General features: G+C 44.7%; 1 protein-coding gene across 2 annotated transcripts in view; it reads right to left on the minus strand.

Annotated features, from left to right (window-relative positions):
• LOC126259692 (beta-3 adrenergic receptor-like) overlaps positions 1 to 23,835 on the minus strand; it is a 268,218-nt gene that overhangs the window by 47,281 nt on the left and 197,102 nt on the right. Inside the window, exon 5 of one of the 2 annotated variants that reach the window (XM_049956654.1) lies at positions 18,600 to 18,825. The exons of the other annotated variant lie outside the window; for it this stretch is intronic. Within the exon in view, the coding sequence (XP_049812611.1) occupies positions 18,649 to 18,825 (177 nt within the window). The 3' untranslated portion in view covers positions 18,600 to 18,648. The remainder of the gene's footprint in view (positions 1 to 18,599; positions 18,826 to 23,835) is intronic. 2 annotated transcript variants of the gene reach the window in all.

Here is a 23,835-nt window from a genome sequence, read left to right on the forward strand (position 1 = left end):
CACGTTGCAATTACTTTGTCATGTTTTGCAGTTAATCTGATGATGCGCTAAGACCGAGTAATGCGTTATTAATTAATAAATACTGGAACAGAGACTCTAATTTGAAAATGAATCCTTTAGATTTTTCTGTACTTCATCACCTGAAAAGCGTCCTGTACAGAGTTCCCATTGACATGGCTGTAAAATTACAGCAGCGAATTGTTCTGTGGTGTTAAGATTTACGAGGTGACCCGATTGTGTTTTGAAGATTTCGTAGCTCACAGCACACACGAGTGCTGCATTGCTTCAAAATGTGAGGGCGACACGTGGAGAACACCTTTTAACCGATGAGAGTGCGCAGTAATTTGTCATGTAACGCGCTGAAGTAGTATTGCACATCTTGTTAAGGTAAGCTTTGGGTGAAATTTGTGCTCAGTTATAGGCGGATGTAATCGAAAGGTTTGTTTTTCAAATTTGTTTTCACCAACTGGAACAATACTTCACAGTCGCGGCGTGTAGCCACACATTCATAGTGTCTCGCTAACATCACGTTTACTGAAAAGATTTTGCTTCTGCGACTATTGTCATACATTTTCTGTAAAGACTAATAGATAGTTCTTAGTTACACTTAATCTGCTTCACTATTGTGTATTTTCAAAACTACATTAAACTCCCTTCCTTTGTATTTTGTTTTAAAATTAGCTGTCGTTTTTTCCATTTACTTCTGTTACAATGTTTCAAATGGGCATATGTGACTGTCCTCCCATAACTTGTATTCGTGACAGCTATGTAAGCCACTGGGCCCATCACTCTGACGTTGATCCTAGATAGGCGTACATGCTAAAGACTGAAACGTGTTTTATTTGTAGACTTGTGCATATCTCCTCTTAATTCTGACCATTGCTTCCTCGAAATGTAATTTCACGTAAGTAACCTTTGCACGTAATGACAGTTCTCCTGTTGGTTAATGCTTTATGTAACACTTAATTTTCTACGTATTATTTCAGAGGGTTTCTCAAAATTTCGTTCTGATGAAGGCATCCTTAGGGGTGTCGAAACCAAGGTCAAAGTAACAAACAGCTTTTTGCAACCAGTTGGCTGCGTAATTCCTATCCTGAAACTAACATACGGTTGCTGAGAAACAGCTATGTCTAAAATCACACACTTTTACTCCTGTCAGCTTTCGCTAGTAATCATTTGTCACTCTATATTCAAATTTTGCACTTGGTCGCCTTTTGTGCACCACTCAGCTTGGCGCCCCAAGCGGCTGCTGAAGTTCCTTGGGCCTTAAATCGTCCTGTCGACCAACTATATCTTTCCTGACGCCTTCAAAAATGGGCTCAAACCTTTCTATTGTCGTACGGTGGTAGTCACTGAATTTATCTGTACGCCAGACATATCGTCGTTACACCGATGTACCCATGCTTCTTTTTTAAGTCTCTTATTAGCGAGATCGCTCTTCTCCTGCAGAAAGCAACCTAAAACGACCACGGGGCACGTAATCGCTCTACGTCGGGTCGGGAGAAATACGGATCCAATGTAAGCGCTCCCGATGGACGACGTCGGGCGACATCGGATCACGTAAACGGCCTACATCGAAACGGATGGGACCGGGAGAAATACGGGGCCAATTTAGATGTAGCCTTACCAGGAGGCGGGATTTGTGTAACTCAGCCGCCTGCGTTGGTAAGTGCAGCATTAGCTTAGGGCTAAGATAGTGCTTACAGTTCGTTACACTTTCCTTTTTTGCAAGTCTTCATGCAACGGAACTCTAACATTTAACGGGATGAAGGCATAAATGGAAATAGTATTTGATCAGTAACTTGGTGAAAGACTTTTACAAAGTGAGTACTGCCTCTTAGGACAAAAGCTGCCTCTTAAGTAGTGTGCATCGCCAGTAATGATCCATGTGTCAAGTGAAATATTTTTTATGATGGTCAGAATCTATTGAATAATTTTTCATCTTACTTTTCTGTTTTAAAGCGATCAAGGAACTGTTTCGAGATATACGAGCTCACACAGAAAGAGTACTTAATTTGTTACACCCAAACGTAACTATCGTAAAGAACTATTAAAAAGAATTTACTACGTGTTAAGATTTAATAGTGAAAGAGATACGTCTGAGAGGCTACGATACAGTATTTTTTTTCAGAGTTTTTCTTTATTACTTTAGAAGTTTTTAACACACTTCAAAGGTTTTAAACAATTGCACTCTTTCTTTTGTTTACTTTACTACCTCTGTTAAGCCACTCTTCCTCTGTTAAGCCACACTCGAGATGCACTGCTAATGTTTAGAGCGACTGGTCAAAGAATACTTTTATGTACTCCGTTGACAGTATGTTTTGGGAGACAAAGGTGTTAATCTGAGTCCTTTTGTAATATCTTCTGTACTCCACTTAATACGAAGTTCCTTCCTTAACAAGTGTCTAACACGTCTTCGTATGAAATACAGGGACAAAGTAGCGTGCAGGTCACTGCTGACACCTACATTTGCTACTGTTACATATTACATAGCATTCAGCTTTAAATTTCTCCATGTCCACAATTATTTTCAAAGGAAACGGACTTTTCTCATTTATTGCTCGCAAATACTTCTTGGGATCTTCAGCTTCTCTACGTCTCCTTAAATTACCTTTAATAGATTCAATAGTGAATGAATGGTCAAGTTTTCTCTGTTTTGGAGATAACGATTTCTTTTTCGGACAGTTGTTGTTCGTGTCCTAGCGACGCTCTTTGTTTGCGAGGACTTACGGATAAACGTATGTACTTCGAAACTTTGATATGCTTAGTAAAGTGAGATTAATTACAAGCATAGAAGTTCGCATTGAATTTTACGAAAGGTATATAAGTTAGAGAAAAGAATAATTTACTTTTGAAAGTGTTTGTTGATGCTTCTTTAAATATAGTTAAAGAAATTAATTTCGAGATTACATCAGGGGAGCGTTGTAGGGACGCTACCATTTACGATTTATATTAAGGACCTAGTGAAGGCTCCGTGAAGCTGTTCGCGAAAGACGCTGCTCTCCATACGAAGGTCGCGGCGCGATAAGCCTGTTAGAGAAATACGCATTCGGGAGGACGACGGCACAAGCCCCCACGAGAATATTCAGATTTAGGTTTTCCCTGATTTCTCAAAATCGCTCCACGTAAATTCCTGGATGGTTAATTTGAAAGGACACAGAAATTCATTCTTCTCACATCAATCACGTCAAAGTGGCTTGCGGAACACATATGTTGATGTAGAAGAACAGAAACAAATACGAATGTTAAGGTTCGCAGACACATAGCCCTTCTGACCAAGTTAAGGACGACTTAGAAGACTTACTAAGGGGAACTCGCGTTGTACGTAGCACAGAAATGGCTTATAAATGTACAAAGTGTAACTGAAGTTGATAAATGGTAGCACAAGCAAGAATAACGGCTTGCTCGACAAAAAGCGTAGTAAGAAGTAAAGGGAGTCTCCTAAGTGGGAAGTAGGATTACACAAGGTGGTTGAGGACTGAAAGGTAGGTGAATTATACACTCCTGGAAATGGAAAAAAGAACACATTGACACCGGTGTGTCAGACCCACCATACTTGCTCCTGACACTGCGAGACGGCTGTACAAGCAATGATCACACGCACGGCACAGCGGACACACCAGGACCCGCGGTGTTGGCCGTCGAATGGCGCTAGCTGCGCAGCATTTGTGCACCGCCGCCGTCAGTGTCAGCCAGTTTGCCGTGGCATACGGAGCTCCATCGCAGTCTTTAACACTGGTAGCATGCCGCGACAGCGTGGACGTGAACCGTATGTGCAGTTGATGGACTTTGAGCGAGGGCGTATAGTGGGCATGCGGGAGGCCGGGTGGACGTACCGCCGAATTGCTCAACACGTGTGGCGTGAGGTCTCCACAGTACATCGATGTTGTCGCCAGTGGTCGGCGGAAGGTGCACGTGCCCGTCGACCTGGGACCGGACCGCAGCGACGCACGGATGCACGCCAAGACCGTAGGATCCTACGCAGTGCCGTAGGGGACCGCACCGCCACTTCCCAGCAAATTAGGGACACTGTTGCTCCTGGGGTATCGGCGAGGACCATTCGCAACCGTCTCCATGAAGCTGGGCTACGGTCCCGCACACCGTTAGGCCGTCTTCCGCTCACGCCCCAACATCGTGCAGCCCGCCTCCAGTGGTGTCGCGACAGGCGTGAATGGAGGGACGAATGGAGACGTGTCGTCTTCAGCGATGAGAGTCGCTTCTGCCTTGGTGCCAATGATGGTCGTATGCGTGTATGGCGCCGTGCAGGTGAGCGCCACAATCAGGACTGCATACGACCGAGGCATACAGGGCCAACACCCGGCATCATGGTGTGGGGAGCGATCTCCTACACTGGCCGTACACCACTGGTGATCGTCGAGGGGACACTGAATAGTGCACGGTACATCCAAACCGTCATCGAACCCATCGTTCTACCATTCCTAGACCGGCAAGGGAACTTGCTGTTCCAACAGGACAATGCACGTCCGCATGTATCCCGTGCCACCCAACGTGCTCTAGAAGGTGTAAGTCAACTACCCTGGCCAGCAAGATCTCCGGATCTGTCCCCCATTGAGCATGTTTGGGACTGGATGAAGCGTCGTCTCACGCGGTCTGCACGTCCAGCACGAACGCTGGTCCAACTGAGGCGCCAGGTGGAAATGGCATGGCAAGCCGTTCCACAGGACTACATCCAGCATCTCTACGATCGTCTCCATGGGAGAATAGCAGCCTGCATTGCTGCGAAAGGTGGATATACACTGTACTAGTGCCGACATTGTGCATGCTCTGTTGCCTGTGTCTATGTGCCTGTGGTTCTGTCAGTGTGATCATGTGATGTATCGGACCCCAGGAATGTGTCAATAAAGTTTCCCCTTCCTGGGACAATGAATTCACGGTGTTCTTATTTCAATTTCCAGGAGTGTAATAGATGGGCACGGGCAAGGAACGACATCTTCAATAGAAGAACTCTACTGATATCAGAAATCGATGTGCAAATGAAGACGTTACTGAAAGTGTGCGTCTGGAGTGCAGCATTCTATGGTAATGAAACGTGGATCGCCGTAAATATGGAGAGGAAACTGAAAGAACTGGAAATGTGGTGCTATTGAAGAATGCTAAAAATTGAGTGGAAAAGCGCAATACGAAATGAAAGAGCACTAAAAATATGTGAGGGAAGATGTCTATGAAAGGCGCTTGCTAGAAGAAGGAACGGGTTGGCTGGACGTATGTTACGGCATCCAGAAACAATTAACTTCGCATTGGAAGGAATAGTAGAATGGAAAACAGTGGAGGTAGATATAAACTGTAATGTGTAAAGCGTTATGGAGGATGCTGATGTTGGCAGCCGAGCAGAGATGAAAAGATCAACACAGGATACGAAAGGATAAAGGAAGTCCGAATAACTGAAAGCCTGCTTGAAAATAAAATAAAAAAAGTCATGTGCATCGACGAATAGGGCGTAACTAGCAGCAGATGCGTTGTTGTTGTTGAGCAGTTTTGTAGGACTGCGTTCCTGCTCCACAGCTCAGTCTTCATCCCAATCATCATGGGTTCCGAAAACATCGGTCATGTGAAATGTAACATGCACTACTCTAATATGACATCCTGAAAGCCATGGATCAAGGCATCCCATAAACTTGGCAGATGGGTGGAACACATTGTTAATGTCAAATCTCCTTAAAAGTCTCCCAATCTTACAGGACCTGCGGCTAGCATTTTCCCACTACTCGGCTCTTTTAAGGACGATGCGGCCCGTAGGAGCCCGTCACGTACGAAATTTCGTATCATTATGGGAAAGCTTGTATCGGCCGATCGATTCGCACAGTTCAGGACAGATGGTTGGAACATCACCGTGTCGCGAGGCTATAACTGTATGAAAAATCAGCGGCAATGGAACATTGTTTGAACAAGGGACAGAGAACGAAATCTGCGACCTAATTCTGGAATAGTTTTTATAGCGAGATGAATGAAATTAAGTTGGCAGACAATTTGGTTAATACAGACAAGGGTTTTCGTCTTAGCAGGACGTGGAATACTGTACAACGCTCATTGGTATGGCCAGCCCCAGTGTTTGACGATAATTTTAGAGTACGATGTATCATTTTCGCCGTTATTCTACTAGGTGAGACGGCATAAGGCCAGTCTCGAAGACACCACGTGTGCTGGTCGGCTCATGTGTCGTCTCTGGTATGTGGGTCTACATAGGACAACGGTTTCCAGCCTTGACAGTTGGCATCAGTTTTCAGTGGTAGCAGCATCATCTCTCCTCAAAATAGTAGACAAGTGGATCGCCGACATATCGAGTCATGAGAATGGCAAGGTCCCGGGTTAGTGTCTCGGTCCCATACACAGTTTTAATCTACCAGTATGTTTCATGTCAGTGCACACTCCACTGCAGAACGGAGAATTGATTCTGGAAACAACTCCGAGGCTGCGGTTAAGACAAGCCTCCGCAATAACCCTTCTTCCACGCGTGCTAGTCCCGTAAGTTTCACACAGGGACCTCACTGAAATTTGGAAATTGGCTGGGCTGTGAGGACTGTTCGTGTGTCATGCTCGTGCTTTGGTAGCTCATGTGGTGGAGCACTTGCCCGCGAAAGGCAAAGGTCGCGAATTAGAGTCTCGATCCTCCACACAGTTTTAAACTGCGAGGAAATATAATATCGAATCATACAGATTTTATGATCCGGCAGCAAATCCGAGGAGACTACCAAGAATTATTACGCGGGGAAAGTCCACAGAGTCACACATGAAGTCGCACTTCCGTAACGGTTTGACTTGGTAGTATACATTCGCTTATTGTCCGAAAGTACGATCGTATGCGGTATTTAGTGAGAGTTATGATTGCTCTAAGGGAGGAAGCAGCATTTATCTAGCATGGAAAACCATTAACAGATGTAGAATGAACTTAGAAGGCGCTCCAGGGAAGGGTGCTCAGACCATTCCTTTTCATATATTAATGCCCTTGCTGCCAATAGTAATAGTAACCTCGGACTTTTCGCTGATTTACTGTCTCAAATTAGCTGCACAAATATTCAGCCAGGCTGCAAATTATTGTAATTACGAACATCTATCTTTGCAGTGGTGAATAACGTACGGCATCACTCCGTCTCCCACCGAAGACCACATACAGTATGCTACCCACACGTTGGCACGTGTAAATCTGTGGTTAATTCTTCTTCGTAACCAGATGTCACGCACGGAGTAAAACGTTGCTTAAATTTGATTGTAATCAAAAATTGAATCGTGCTTAATAGAGTTACTAACTGCAACAGTTAATTATGCTTACCTCCAGGGACGGAACGAGTACGTAACAGAGTAAAGTGCAACAATAACAACACAGACTAGACAATGTACAGAAAGGAAAGCAGGGGCCGGCTCCTTTGATTTGTATGAAGTCAAGCGTTGCGCTCGGCGCCATATTGAACCGAGTAAATGTGAAGCGACAGCTGCTTACTGCTTCGGCTCTAAATGGCCATTGTTATGAAACGGAAGTAATCCAACCAACCAAATGAAACTTCCTGGGAGATTAAAACTTTGTCCCGGACCGAGATTCGAAATCGGGACCTTTGCCTTTCGCGGGCAACTGCTTTACCATCTGAGCTACCCAAGCACGACTGAGGCCCCTATCACGTCTCCTATCTTCTAAACTTCACAGAAGCTCTCCTGCGAACCATTTACCCTCGAAAGACAAAGGTCCCGAGTTCGGGACTCGGTCCGGCACAAAGTTTTAATCTGCAAGAACTTTCATACCAGCGCACACTCCGCTGCAGAGTGAAAATCTCATTCTGCAACCAAATGAAAACTTGTTCGAAAGGAAGCGCCAATGAGACAAGTTGTGGTAAATCTTTAGTTAAAAACTGATCATATAAGCTTTTAAATTTGTCATCGTTCACATGTACATTCTATGACCTGCCACAGTTTTTAGCTTCAGATAACCATGAAACTACTTTGTATTTTAAATATCGGCTTTTTCGTTGCAGCAATTTAATTTAATTATTTAGTATTGTTTTCTCTTCTGGGACTTGGAGCTGATAAATCAATTGCACCTTCTCCGAAACAGCTGTTGTGGGACACTCCACAGCGGTTTTTAGTATTTGTATCAGTGCTCGAATTTTCAGTCATGTTTCCAACCTGAAAGTGCACTTAGGTATTATTTACATGCATATCTGCATGAAAAATCATTAATTACGATTGGCAGTCGTGTGAAATTAATTCGAAATAAATTGGACAGCACGGATAGCCGAAATGTTTCAGTCGGTTTTCGGCCGTGGTCGAGGGCGGACGGGCTTTGGGCGCCAGGTGGAGCTCCATTAACGGAGTTGTTTACTTCCGCGTCACGGCATTTGTTTTGTGTAGCGTCCATCAAAAAAATGGCTCTGAGCACTATGGAACTTAACATCTATGGTTATCAGTCCCCTAGAACTTAGAACTACTTAAACCTAACTAACCTAAGGACAGCACACAACACCCAGCCATCACGAGGCAGAGAAAATCCGTGACCCCGCCGGGAATCGAACCCGGGAACCCGGGCGTGGGAAGCGAGAACGCTACCGCACGACCACGAGATGCGGGCGAGCGTCCATCAGTATTATACAACATGGCACACTCTTTCGTCCGAGAGATACTTAAAATAACGTTCCAAGCTGAATATGCACGACCGCGCGCTTATGAAGTCGAACAATTCATTCGTGAAGAGCTCCGCCTGTACCCACAAGAAGTGAGAAGTATTCTCTTATCTTTCACCGGAAGTATCTTCTACATTAAAATGACGACGGAGGAAGTACGTGCTGCAGTAGTTCGACGACATGCACACTGATTAAAGCTTAAGCATTCTGAAAGGTATATTTAGGAGGTGACGGTAGACCATGCTGGTTTCGGCCTTCGAACAATTGGGGTGTTTGAGCTAGCTTTCGAGGAGACACAAGACGTGGTCATCGAAGCCTAGGCAATGTTGTGGGCTACATCGCGGGAAAATGGCAGACGTTCGTGACATACTACGTGTTAAATGGTGTCTGACAGATCTAGATCGGACTGTCGCAACACGTACCATCCTATCTGCAGATCGGTGGTATGGTAGCCTTGCCATGTATGATGTCCAGCCGCAGACATGTGCAAGATGTGGACAAGAGGACCATATTGGGATCAGATGTCTCCGTCGGCTTTTGCCACAGATCCCGCGCAGTGACGCAGCTCCTAAAGTGATGGTCACTTCTTTACCAGACACTTACATCTCGGCTGTGTGCAAACCAGATGTGTCACTTCAGAAAGCACCTTTTCACTTGCCGGCACGATGGTGCGGCTGAGACCTGAGGTACTATTTCCGCTGACGACGACGAGGCCATCAACTCTCCGAGCTCGATGAACGGTCCATCGACTGCGATGCATATCGAAGTGAATGTGGTACCTACCTGTGCTTCCCTTCAGATGGGCATGGCTTTGGACGACAAACGGTCACATTCTGACATGGTACAGCACCTCCATAGCAGTGGTCTCCCCCCGAAAATGGAAGAAGCAAAATCGAACACCTTCGACGACACACTTCATCATTTCGCATCACAGTGGACTGGATACCAGACAGTGAACTCCCTTCGAGTGCCTCAATGACAGGAGTGCCCACTCCCGTTGTCCATTCTGGGGAATGTCCTTTACACTGTCTGCAATCCCACCCAACAATGATTGATCCCATGGATGGAGGTTCCCTAGATCCTCCTGTGGCAGCATCATCCCCCGTAGCCATCGATGGTGCTGCAGTCGCCTGCCACTGGTTCTGATATCCCCAAGACTGACAATGTTGATGACAGAGCATATCAGGATGCTAGCTCAGCCATCGGGGAGTACCTCACTGTAGCACGTGACCCAGCTCCCACCTGTAATTACAGCTACAGTGGCTGTGCTGGATGCTTCACTCCAGCTGAACATCTATGCATCTGTGCCAACAGGAAGAGCACATCCACAACACTATCGCATAGCGCTGAGGAATATGGCCACCATTTGGGATCCATATAAACTGGCATGTGCCGAGACACCATTTATGCTGCTGATGTCGACACTGTTCTTAAATGAGCACCAGAAGAATAAGCAACTAAAGACTTCAAATCAACATGACGAAAACAAATAAATCTAACAGTAACACCACAAGCCCTCTGCCAAATAAGTGATCGTCACTGATTTCTATGCCCCCACCAGCGATGAAGCCCATATCTCCCATGCCTCTGACAACAGTAGCGGGGAGGCCATCTTCCTCAGTGCAGGACTCCCCACTGAAGATGTAGTGTACCTTCCTAATGACAGGTGTATGTCCCTCACACTATTTGGCGTCCACATCCTATATATAATGTATATGCCCTGTCTGGCTCCAGTTGATGTCATGTATGATGCCTTCTTTGCTGACGAGGTATCGCCACTTTTTGATGGTCCCTTTGATGAACTGGTCCTCGGTGGCAACTTGAACTCCACACAAGAGCCTTCTGATCAACTACCACAACATTCCCCATTCTGTCATCATCGACCGACTTCAACTTACCGACACATGGACGATGGTTCATGGCACCCATGCGGGTTTCGCATACTATATGGCACACTCGTCCAGTCATGTCAACTGTATACTCCTCACATATTCCCTTTCTGGCGACAATCGACATACTGAGGTTTGGAATCTGGCTTTCTCCGACCATGAGCCCTACATTTGCAGTGTTGCCCTCACCTGCCAGCAGGTGTGGCATACTCATGGCCTCTGGAAACTAAATGTTCCCCAACTGACTGTCCCTGACTGCTGAAGGATCATTGAGAATGCATGGACCTTCCATTATCGACGTCACACTGTGTACACATCCATCCTATACTGGTGGCTATCCTTTGCAAAACCAGCTGTAAGCAATGTAATAATGGGGTATGGCAAATATGTCCAGGCTTGGTATATGTGCAGCATGGACTTATACTACACCATCCTACATGACTGCATTTCGACGGCATCCTCTCCTGCCAGTCAGGTGACAATACATCATGCTAAATCATGTACCACTTCACTCATATGGCGACGCTTGGAAGGCCCCATTGACAGGTCTGAGCTGTGCGCAGCTCCCGGTCATGAATTTTATTGCTCGTCATCCTGTTTTCATGGTACTGTCGCCTCTTTTCTTAATCAATTCATTGGCGTCACTAAGTTGCTGGTTTGCTTGCCCATGAGTGGCAGAATGGCAGCAGCAGCGCTTATCATAAGTGCAGTGTTGTACAATCTCTGGAGCGATGGCTAGTATTTCTCTGTCGTCATCTGCTGGGTTCAGTTGGGAACGGAGTGCTAGCAAGGCATGGACAGCCAGTACTTACTGACCACTGGCCACACACATGAACTGTCTGATGGAAGGATGTTGCAGCAGGAACGACCGGCAGTTGGTCGTTCGTTTGGTCGTCTCATGGGGCGACGATTATTTGGTCTTTTGACCATTTCTGGACCTCATCAGTTGGTCATCTTGCCGGATCTGGGTCGGTTCCTTCCTTGTGATGATGTCGCCAATGGGCAAGAGTTACCTCTGCATGGTTGGGTACGAGCCAGTGTGCCCGGGTCGCCGTCACTCGAAGTTCCGAACAGACATCGAGTTGAGTCGGGTTGGAGCTACAGTGAGCTCTGGACAGCCAAGACTGGCCCGACCATTGCTGACACTCATAACTTGAGTGGGGACGACCTTGATTGGTCGTTTGGCGGTCGTCTCATCAGACGACGTGTATTTGGTCGCCGACCGCTTATGGAAACTTTCTGTGTATGTGAATTGTCATTTCTCCTTGTTGTTGCACGGTGATTGGTTTTAGGATTGTCAGTGTTCTTGGTGCAAGTGTTTACGTGGAACTGTGGGTAGCCAGTCAGTTGTGACAGAGCAATGAGGAAGTCTCTGCGACATGAGGTCAGGCCGGGGCTGCTGGTGGTGTGTACGCACGGTCGGAGTTGTGAGGCACTAGCTGCAAAGTTCGTCTCCCACCAAAATTAGTTAACGTGTTATGAAACCTCAACTGCCATGACATCTCTTCGTTCATTGCCGCTTGCTGCTTCCTGGGCCGTTCCTGCAAGCAACAATGTATGGTATACTGGAGGCAGCAAATTTTGCAGCCGTCTTTCTGTATGGTGTTTAACTATTGAAATGATTGTAACTTATTAGTGAAGTGCACCAGCGGTATCTTCTGCCTTTTGGTCATTAACATTCCGGTTACCTGCCCTGCTCGTTAGTGTACTTTTCCGGCTGCATTTTTTCCTCGCCGTGTTGATACTGTCCGGCACGGTGTGTAGTTTGACAGCTTTGGTGTTTTTCATTTTTTGGCTTTTTGTGCCGTGACTGTGGTTAGAAGCCAATTATTAAGACATAGTACTTCTGTGATCGTTGTCCTCACTGATATTTTTGCTTGTCGTGCCGTTGGCCGCGTGGAAGGGAACTGATTAGGTTGTTGGTTGGTTCTTCAGCTGTCCTTCTGTCGTTCTGCCACGCCGTTACTTAGTGTTACACTTGGCTGCCTGTCTAACCTAACCTGTTGTTAGAGTTTGCTCCCCAGGCTGACCCTTGGAACGCTTCTGAGCACCACTGTTCTGTTGTTTGTGACTGTGATTTTCTTTTGTCACAAGTACTGTGCCAAACTTTCAGCTGTGTATGTTTTATGTTCAGTATATGGCACTTAGCTGATGTGAAGTATTTTATGATTAGGCCTTCAGCCGTGTTTTATTTAAAATTCTTGTTTGCTCTGTATTTAGGCCTTCAGCCGCATTTGTTTTAAAATCTGTGGCCTTCAGCCGTAATGGGTAAATCCCTGTCTGTAAGGTTTCTCCTTAATTAACATGAATTCTTAAAAACGCCTTCAGTTGTACTGTGTATATGATTATCTTAGGAATTCTCTTTAATTATTTTGAATAATTGTTTGGGCCTTCAGCTGTCAAGATATTTCAAGTTTTCTGTTGTACTGTGTAAAGCCTTGCCTTTAAAGGTTGCCTTTTATTATGTTGAAATATTATTGGGCTTTTAGCTGTGGAATTTTATTAAAATTTTCCTTAATATGGCTTTTAGACGAAATTGGTAAATGCTTGCCCTTTAAAGAATTTCCTTTGCTGATCTGAAATATTATTTTGGCCTTTACCAGAGAAGATATTTTAATTTTACTAAAGTAAGGCCTACAGCTGTTTGTCTAAATCCTTGTGCCTTAAAAGGAGTTATTTAAGGATATTTTAATTTTACTTAAGTAAGGATTTCAGCCGTTTCTCTAAATCCTTGTGTTTTAAAAGAATTATTTAAACTTTATTATTGAGAAGTTACTTGGGCCCCCAGCTGTGAACTGATCCTTGTTGTTTTAAAGAAAAAACTGTCCATTGGTTTTTGAGGAATAAAGTTCAGTGTTCTTGTGTAACTAACAGTAATTGATTTTGGCCCCTTTACACAAGCTGATCCGCTCTGTCCTGCGAAATCAGATTTCAAGGTCCTTCACCTATGATTATACACCTAATGAAATGCCATATATGTACCGCCTCCTCACAGAACCCCGATGTCGTCGTCGAACTCTCATACACAACCTCACTGATGCGGAAGGACGATGATGTACTACCCAATGCGCAGTTGGTTGCGCTTTCCACTCACATTTCACACAGTTGTAGGCTGCCATCCCACATCACCCGATCTTAACTGAGGACGTAGGAGCACTCACCATCAACACAGTACCTTAGGACGTGTTCACTGATGAAGTCCTGGTAGCTATCAATGGGGAAGCTGCCAATAAGTCCCTAGACCCTACAGCCTCCTCCTCGAATTTTACATGTGTTTTAGCTATCTGATCCGAGGCACCTTACTCGAAGGGGTTATCATCCCAGTCCCTAAGCCACAAGGTGATCATAAATCTATGATTACCATCCCACCACTCTACTCAACAGCAACATGAAAATCTTCTTTCATTTGTTGGCATGGCGACTCAAGAAGGCAGCAAGATACATCACGTCCCATGATCGGACTTCGCTGGGTGGTGACAACAATATTCACACGGCCCTTAATAGGTTTTCCGGCCTACATAATAATAGTGGTAATGTGTCTCTTGAGTGGCACGACGTGAAGAATAATCTATAATGGTCGCCTCTTGGCGCTTCTAGCGATCGAGTGCTCTGTCAGACAGGGTTGTCTCCTTTCTATGATACTTTATGCTTTGGCGTTCGAACCCCTAATCAAAAATGGCTCTGAGCACTATGGGACTCAACTGCTGTGGTCATTAGTCCCCTAGAACTTAGAACTACTTGAACCTAACTAACCTATGGACATCACACACATCCATGCCCGAGGCAGGATTCGAACCTGCGACCGTAGCAGTCGCACGGCTCCGGACTGCGCGCCTAGAACCGCGAGACCACCGCGGCCGGCGAACCCCTAATCCTGGGGGTCACAGAGGGCCGACATTGCATGAACACCACTTCCGTTGTATGGCCTATGCTGATGATCATGTCCTCTGCCTAAGCAGTGAAGATGATGCCCATGTTGCTCTGATATAGGGAGGCATCCAGCAGTTCTCTTTTTGTTTCGAAATGGCAGGTTCTGCTCGTTGGTGAGGGCCTGCCTGAGGGATGTCATCTCTGACCACCAGCGTCCGCTGTTTGGACATTGATTTTATAAATGATCATCGCTCGGCGGCAACAAACAGCAGACGTCTCCTCCAAACGATCGGGGCTGGCCTCATGGTCCACTGGCTTAGATCCGTCGACATTGTATAGCGTGCAGAGTACGTGAATGTCTACCACGCCTCTAACATTCTCCATGTGGCACAATTGTTCCCAGTATCGATTACCCTCGCCCATCATATGATGATAGCCATCGGGTCCTTTGTCTGTACGAGGATGTTATTTAGAGTTCAGTATTCCTGCCTTGCCATCCCACGGGTGCGTAGTGGGGTTGACTTATTCCACAGACCAGACAAAGGTACAGCACTTTTTGTTAGCTCCCAACAAAGAGTCTAGCCCCATTGCCCAATGAGCCTCACTGGACGGCTTTTACATGAATATGTGCCGGTCTCCATGTCAGTCCCAGTCATGTTATCAGACAATCCATCCCAGTCCTGTTACATTCAGCATTCCTTTCTGGAATTAAGTTACATCCTCCATTACTTATCACTCCCATGAATACTCCATATAAAGACTGTACACAACATATTACAGATGCATCGGTCCCCTAATCCCATCAAACTCGTTTCACCAGATCATATTGCGTCGTGTGTGGAAAATGGTGCTTGAATCATTTATTGACACCAACGTCCAGTTCGTTTGGTATATCACTGTCAATGGCAAACGGGTCGACCAATTTCGTTTGCACCGCATCCACCTCGCTGACACACCACTGTGATGTGCACGACACAGACGCCCACCGATTCTTAATTGGCCCCTTGTCTGTTGTCTGGAGGCTCGCGCTTTCCTTGCACGACATACACCTGCTCAGATCACTTTCCAGACACTTATATTCACGGGTATGACTCATTACCCTGAATCGAAAACTAACACTGTGAATTGGATGTGCGGCCATACTGTCTGCTACCTTTTTGACCCCGACGAGAAGTCGGAACTGGGTTATTGGACGTACCTTAGTGATCGACACTGTGCACTTGTTCGCATCCCAGATGGAGCGCCTTTCATGACCCACCTTCCAGCAGGAATGACCAAGAGATGAGATGCTGATGCTTATTTTGCCGGCATGACGCTCTGAACTACAAACGGAATCTCCTTTACAATTTCGAGAAGACATCTGGATGTTCCACCATCCGAATGTGTGAATGACTCCTGGAATTCTGGTACACAAAATAAAGTTAAAAACTGAAATAAAATAAATACAAAAAATGAAATAACTCTATAAAACAGCCTCTACAAAACTACATTAATTTTCATCGCTCCTCTGTGAGCTCTCTCCCGCTACTTTCTTCCTTTCCTACCCCGTTTTACTAATAGGTTAGTTGCTTAGAGATGGAAATAGATAGGCGCCGACGCCTGAAGAGGTGAGATTCATTTTTTCTTCATAGGACAAAAGTGTCGTTGGTAGGGATATCTATTTTTTGTAAAAAAAAAAAAAGTCGTTAATGCGACCGATCGCTATAAGAGGGAAATACGAGTCCGTCTCACCAGCCCAGATATTCGTATATCACTAATAGGTAGTATATCTACATAGCTGATGCCAACATATTTGCGGCCACAGAATTTATTTCGAATTAACACAGGTAATACTTTAAATGAAGACAGTAGGCTACATTAAAATTTAATTTATACAGATGTTTTGAATTAGGCCCAGGCCTATAGGTTAAGAGTAACATAATACGTAAAATGAATTGTATTGTTTAACAAATGACAACTGATTAGCGTCACAATGAAATTTTGTCCAGCCTTGTCCTAAATATGAGATGTGCTTCAAGTTTTCCATTATGTTTCCGTTGTTGCGGAATGTCTTGATCTTAATCATTTTCTTCCAGCAGTAAGTATAACAATAAATCGCCATCACTAATTTGAGAAACGTGCGTCTACTTACACAAAATGCTCGTAACTGAGCTGCACGCTATTTGCAAGTGGCGCCGACAGGCAGCGAGGCCAAATAAAATACGTTAACTTCTATTTTCTCCGTACCTTAGTGATACATGGTTTCTCTTTAAACTATAAAAGCACATTTCGTAATTTCGGTGTGTCAGCTAAATTTAGTATACAGCAACGCAGCACCTGAATTGAAACAAACACAAAGAAGCCAGCAACTATATCATTTTATGCTGCAGAGTACTAGGATATTTAAGTATCACAGTAAGTACGAACAAACTGCTACTTCATCATCAGGCTGTGATCTGAAACTGTAAAATAAGAAAGAAATCAGTTTTGTGTGCCAGTTAGTTTACTGAGACTTGAATGAGTTATATCACATTGTACTATAGTAAAGGAAAAATGCGAATGTGAAAAAAGTAGTTTTTAATATTTAAAATAAAAATGAGGACCTCTACCCACCAAAATCTAGCCCCAGGAGTTAATGAAGCTTTGCTTCATTTACGTACATTATTTTTTACTTTCTAATGCCCCTTTATTGTTTACAGCAAGAAAATAAGAATACACAATTTTCATATGTACATCCATCAGTCGCTTTGTGAAAGCCGATTGTTTCTTTCCTGTGTGTTCTTTTCTCTTACTGCTACTCATGATCTATTTCTAACTTCAAGAGCACATCAAATAACTTTTTACTTCGAAGTAATCCCAGCAACTAAAACGCACAACTAATAAAATAAATAAAACTTTTCCATTTACCTTCAGCTTCAGACGCAGCTGCAGCTACTTATTCGGTTTCAGTATGATAGACTTCGTGCCACCACAAAAAATTTTGAAGCATGAACTGCAGCCGACTTTCCGGTCTGTATAAGCGTTACTCTGTGGTAGCACAACAACCAACAACACACAACAATGTCAACAAGTAACGCTGGGCTGCAGGGAATGTAGTGGGACGCGAAATTGAAGCGTCACCCATCCACCAGTGTCAGCCCAGTTTGCAGGTGAATGTAAGTTTAATTTAGTGTTTTGTTTATGTATTTTGTAATATTTGTAATGTTTGTGAATTATCTAAAGTTTTGATTTTTATGTTTCGTGTACGGAGAGGGCGGCGCAACGAACGGAGACAGCATCTTCACTGCCGGGACCAGAGAGAAATTGCTGGCCACTTTACGTCGCGGGTCGACAGCCAAGAGCAACAGAAGATCCTGAAACCGAGTTGTTGCGTCGTGCTTCTAAAAACTGAAAAAATAAGAACTTCTAATGTTTCTACAACAATGACGTCACAGAAAGTTTAATCGTGTTGTAAATTTTCAGTCCTATCTTGTCAAGGCTCATGTTCACGTCTATATGTAGTATATATGAAGATAATAAACTAGTGTATACTACAAAAGTTTAAATACGTGTTCCGAGAATTTATTTATGAAGAATTATATCAAGGAAGAAGTATTACTGATTTATTTGACAAGATTTTTAATTTTTGACAACGTTCATCGCGAGTTTGAGTCTTAAAAGTTTATTCAATGTGGTTTTAATATTTATTAAAGCAGATAACTTGCATTAATATAATTTCTGAGAAGAAACAGACGACATCTAAATTGAAAAAAATTTGCGCAGACCAATTGGACTGAGTGACGTAATTCTGCGCATACGACTCAAATGATGATGTTTTAATTACAGTTTCGTTCAAGAACCATTCAGAGACAACTTTAAAAAGATTTTAAATAATTTTGAAGTGTTTTGTAACTGACGTAGGTGACGAAGTCTGCACATGGTCATATGTCAAAAGTTTTATACAAAACTTACGTCTTTACACTACACCAAAAACAAATGACTAACGTCCACCCGCTTCTACCGATTCAGGGCTAGGGAGTAGGTCCGCCGACTTAAACTGTACTGGCGACAAATGTTTCACCGAAAGATCCTTGGTGCTAAACGAGGGTGTGTTCCGTGCTTCAGCTACGTAGTGGAGTTTAAGAACTGTCGATACCATAGTGGCACTTAGTAACGACCACACAAGTCACGCCGGTTGGTGGAAGGCTGACGTTTCTGAAAAGGAGGCAGGTGGACAGCGAGGACGGGTACCCACCAAGTCTCGCTCACACTCAGGGATGTGTGGGCTCAGAAGGCGGGTGTCGTCACAGGGCGGTGGTGAAGGGCCGCGGAGACAGAGTGGGGCGGCGCAGCGAGAGGCCGTCGTGCAGCTGGCTGCCGTTGGAGGCGGCGGTGACCGCCACCGTGGGCCGCGCGGGGGGCGCCGCCTCCGCGGACCAGCAGGCAGCGCGGCAGCTCCACGACATGCGCTGCATCGCCACCTGCAACGCGACAGCGGTGCAGGTTCCGATACACTGTAGGAACCTTTAATATTGCTATTATTATCAGGGACGTTCCGAAAGCAAGTTTCGTCATTGTTTTTTGAAAGAGGAGATGGTACACCATGTGACGCAAATAAACGTCATATGAATTACGGCTATTGATAAAATAGCGATATGTCCATGCATCGAATTTTTCAAAATAAAATATGTCGGGGACACCTTTCCCCCGATATAATGATATATCGATACTAAAATGACAATACCGGGTGCCGATATTTATTATTTTATCTTACATTTTTTTCACAATTTTCGGTAAGTACAGAGGAGTCCAAAAAAATGTATCCACTGTTTCAAAGCCCATAACTTGCAAACTAATTGACGGAGTTGGCTCATTTTTGGTGGAAGCGTAGCGTAAATTCCAACTTAAAGATATAACTGTAGGTGTACGAAATTGTCACCATTAACATCCACACACAAACGATGCCGCTGAACTCCAGCACAAACTACTGACTGCAACGAGTTCAGTTGGATATTTGCACATGAGTGTACGATGGATTCTCGAAGTTCATCCAATGTGTGTGGCTTTTGTCGATAAACGACGTTCTTTAGCGTTCCTCACAGGTAAAAGTCCAGAGGATTAAGGTCTGGGGACCGTGGTGGATACTCCACAGTACCTCTACGGCCTATCCATCTTCCACCGGCACAGTTACCGGTGAGGTGTACCTTCAGGAGCTTCAGACATCCATTTCACCTGCCATCTGAGACTTGGATGGAGACGGAAGAGTTTACTTTCAACAAGGTGGTGCCCCAGGCCACTATCAAAATCGTGTTAGGGCGTATCTCGGCGAAAATCTACCAGAAAGATGGATAGGCCGTAGAGGTGGTGTGGAGTATACACCACGGTCCCCAGACCTTACTCCTCTGGACTTTAACTGTAGGGAACAGTAAAGGACGTCGTTTATCGACAAAAGCCACGCAAATTGGATGTACTTCGAGAATCCATCGTACATTCATGTGCAAATATCCAACTGAACACGTTGCAGTCAGTAGTTCGTGCTGCATTTCGTGGATGTTAATGGTGACCATTTAGAACACCTACAGTTATATCTTTAAGTTGGACTTAACGCTACACTTTCACCAAAAATGAGACAAATTCGTCAATTAGACTGCAAGTTATGGACTTTTAAACAGTGGATACATTTTTTGGACTCCTCTGTATATGAAGCTGTTCTTTTCCATTTGTAGTAAAACATAATTTTACTTTCACTGTGTGAAGGAGTCTTACTACTTTTTCAGCTCTCATCATTTTCAGTCTTTCTCCTTGACTGTATAAACCAAGTACATGAGGCGCAAAAGACGAAGTCCGATTGCGTCAGGGAGGAGTTGAGTGAAAAACCAACATTTCTGATGTGAAGAAGTAGCACACCAGTTGCGTTAAAAACAATTTTGAACGTAACTGGTGTGCTGCTTCTTCACATCGGCAGTCTTCAAAATGACAAGACTGGTCTTTGCCTTGGGCGGAGACGTGTGAGCGGAAATGCTGATGTGACTGGCACTTGGCGCTACCAACAGAAACTGTAGCGTTTAGCTTCATCACACAATTTTGACACTACAGGTCGCTGGCGTTAGCAGAAACGAGAAAACAGGGAAGTCGACATGAAGTGTTCCAGAAAAATCCGGTATGTGACGAAACTCAAAGACGTATCATAGGACACCTTTTATTGTCGCACTTACGTGCAGTTACGATTGTTAACAAAGTGGTTATCGCCAAGCGTGAACGTGAATCATTTTCCTTTCAGTTATTTCTCTAAGAGTGATGGGCAGGCTGCTAACTTGTTGACGTACAGAATACCTAATAATAAATCAATACTTAAATATACAGCTCTAAAACTTACAGTATATTTACAACGTGCATCTGATATTTAATAGACCGGTACATCGATAATTTTTCCGTCAGTACAACGATATATCCATACTTTTTCAGTATATCTGCAGCCGATAATGACTTTTTTTAAATATCGATATATCGGGTTCTCCGTATTTTAAAAATTATCAACAGTCCAAATATGAATCCACGCACTTGCTCGTTCAACGCCGGAAGGGGTGGCAAGGGAGAAGGAATGACCCATGAACAGAGTGCCAAAGAATACAGAGTAGCAACTGCCTGGTGCCCGAGGTTATTCGAGTACACATCACGTTGTCAGACGTGCGAGTACTGGCGACGTGCTTGCTGTCATCGGGCATATATGGGCTTGTGTGTTCGTCGTCCATGAACGCCTACGGATAGTGTATAGTGAAGAGGGCACGTCTAGCCAAACGAATGTCGCTGGTGCTGCATGCGCAGAGAAGGAAAGCAGAGTGCAAATGGTTGAAATGGCTCTGAGCACTATGGGACTCAGCTGCTGTGGTTATCAGTCCCCTAGAACTTAGAACTACTTAAACCTAACTAACCTAAGGACATCACACACATCCATGCCCGAGGCAGGATTCGAACCTGCGACCGTAGCAGTCGCACGGTTCCGGACTGCGCGCGTAGAACCGCGCGACCACCGCGGCCGGCGGAAAGCAGAGTGTGGAGGATGCAGGTTAAGTTGGCGTCCCTCCACGTCCATAATGGAAACAACATTGTTAGAGTACAGGACATGCTTACAGCAAGCACGTGCATAATGGTGTGAGGCGTGGAGTCTTAACTCCGTATGGGCTGTGCTGCGGCCCATCACATGCTCCGTGCTTTGTTGGGTTACGGAAAAGTGTCTGGGAGAAATCTGACCCCCCATTAAAAGAGTGGAAGGATGAGAATCAGCCTAGGTCACAGCTGCTTGTATCGCAGGATACCGAATTTTACCAGAATTGTTTCTTCAAACTGATCGCACGCTACTACACATGTCTGGATGTCGGTGAAGACTAGGTCGAGAATAATGCAAAGTGTGTTGTTGATGGTGCTATCGTGTACTTTTATTCAGCAATAAAATTTCCGGGTGAAAAACATAGGCGAAACTTCCTTTCGGAACGACCCTCGTATTATAACAATGATTTCTGGCATCAAACCATCAATCTCAGTACAGCTGAATAATGACAATATTTGTTTTACCAAACGCATTTCGCCACAATTTATGAAGCCTAGATCGGTGGCCTGTAATGTAATTAAAACAATAAATAGCCTTTAAACAAAATGACTACAGAGGAATTCCAAGAATCAGACATCCATTGTTTCAAATGCCAAAGCTGCAGTGCCGTGCATGGCGGAAGGAAATGCACCAATAATGGTACAAGATAAAAGAACGTATCTTAGAAGAATGACGTAATTACTCCACATTTGCAGAAAATTTAAGACAATATAGTTATTGCCTCACAAATACAGAACAATAGGTGAAAGTGAACAAACACGTATCAACTGCATCTAACAATTAAATCGCCTACAGCGAACACACACTCACACACACGTGCGCGCGCGCGCGGAGACTTCACAAAATACATTCTACACTTGTGAACACTACGTAACACTAAACACATTAACATGGTGGAAGACTGTTTCTGCAATATGCATCCTGCGCTGAAATTGGTTTGTAATGTTACAGGTAGAACACCAGCTTCTCCAGCAGTACAATTATAGCACATGCGCTGATCAGCCAGGACATTATGACCACCTACATAATAGCCGGAATGCTCACCTTTCGACGGATAACTACGGCGACGCATCGTGTCTTGGAGGCAAGGAGGCCTTGGTATGTCACTGGAGGGACTTGGCACCACATCTGTACACACAAGTTTCCTAATTCTCTTAAATTCCGGGGAGTGGAGTGATGACCTCTGACGCCAAGTTCGTTCACATCCCAGATGTGTTCGATCGGGTTCAGATCTGTCGAGTTGGGGAGGGGGGGGGACAGTACATCAATTGGAATTCGTCACGGTGTTCCTCGAACCACTCCACCACACTCCTGGCCTTGTGAGATGGTGCATTATCTTGCTGAAAACTGCCACTGCCGTCGCGAAATATGATCATGAATTGATGTACGTGGCATGCAACGAGTGTACAACACTCCTTGGCCGTCAGGGTGCCTTGCAAGAGTTCCACTTGCCCCATGGATCCCCATGAGAATGTTTCCCAGAGCATAATGGAGCTACAGCCAGCTTGTCTCCGTCCTGGAGTACGAGTGTCATGGAGCTGTCCCCCTATAAGACGACGGATTTGCGCCCTCCCATGGGCAAGATGAAGAGGGTATCGGAGTACGAGTGTCATGGAGCTGTCCCCCTATAAGACGACGGATTTGCGCCCTCCCACGGGCAAGATGAAGAGGGTATCGGGATTCATCAGAGGATGCAACGCTCTGCCACTGTGCTGAAGTGCAGTGCCGATGGTCCTGTGCCCATTTCAGTCGTAGTTGCCGATGTCGTGGTGATAACATTGTCACATGCATGGGTAGTTGGCTGCAGAGGTCCATCGCTAGCAGTGTTCGGTGCACTGTGTGTTCAAACGCTCTTCTACTCTGCCCAGCATTAAAGTCTGACGTTAGTTCCGCTACAGTTCGCCTCCTGTCCTGCTTTACAAGTCTATCCAGCCTACGACGTCCGACATCTGTAATGAGGGACGGACGCCCAACCCCACAGGAGATATATATATATATATATATATATATATATATATATATATATATATATATACAGAGTTATTACAAATGATTGAAGCGATTTCACAGCTCTACAATAACTTTATTATTTGAGATATTTTCACAATGCTTTGCACACACATACAAAAACTCAAAAAGTTTTTTTAGGCATTCACAAATGTTCGATATGTGCCCCTTTAATGATTCGGCAGACGTCAAGCCGATAATGAAGTTCCTCCCACACTCGGCGCAGCATGTCCCCATCAATGAGTTCGAAAGCATCGTTGATGCGAGCTCACAGTTCTGGCACGTTTCTAGGTAGAGGAGGTTTAAACACTGAATCTTTCACATAACCCCACAGAAAGAAATCGCATGGGGTTAAGTCGGGAGAGTGTGGAGACCA

Source organism: Schistocerca nitens, chromosome 5 (assembly GCF_023898315.1).
Source record: "Schistocerca nitens isolate TAMUIC-IGC-003100 chromosome 5, iqSchNite1.1, whole genome shotgun sequence".
Lineage (NCBI taxonomy): Eukaryota > Metazoa > Arthropoda > Insecta > Orthoptera > Acrididae > Schistocerca > Schistocerca nitens.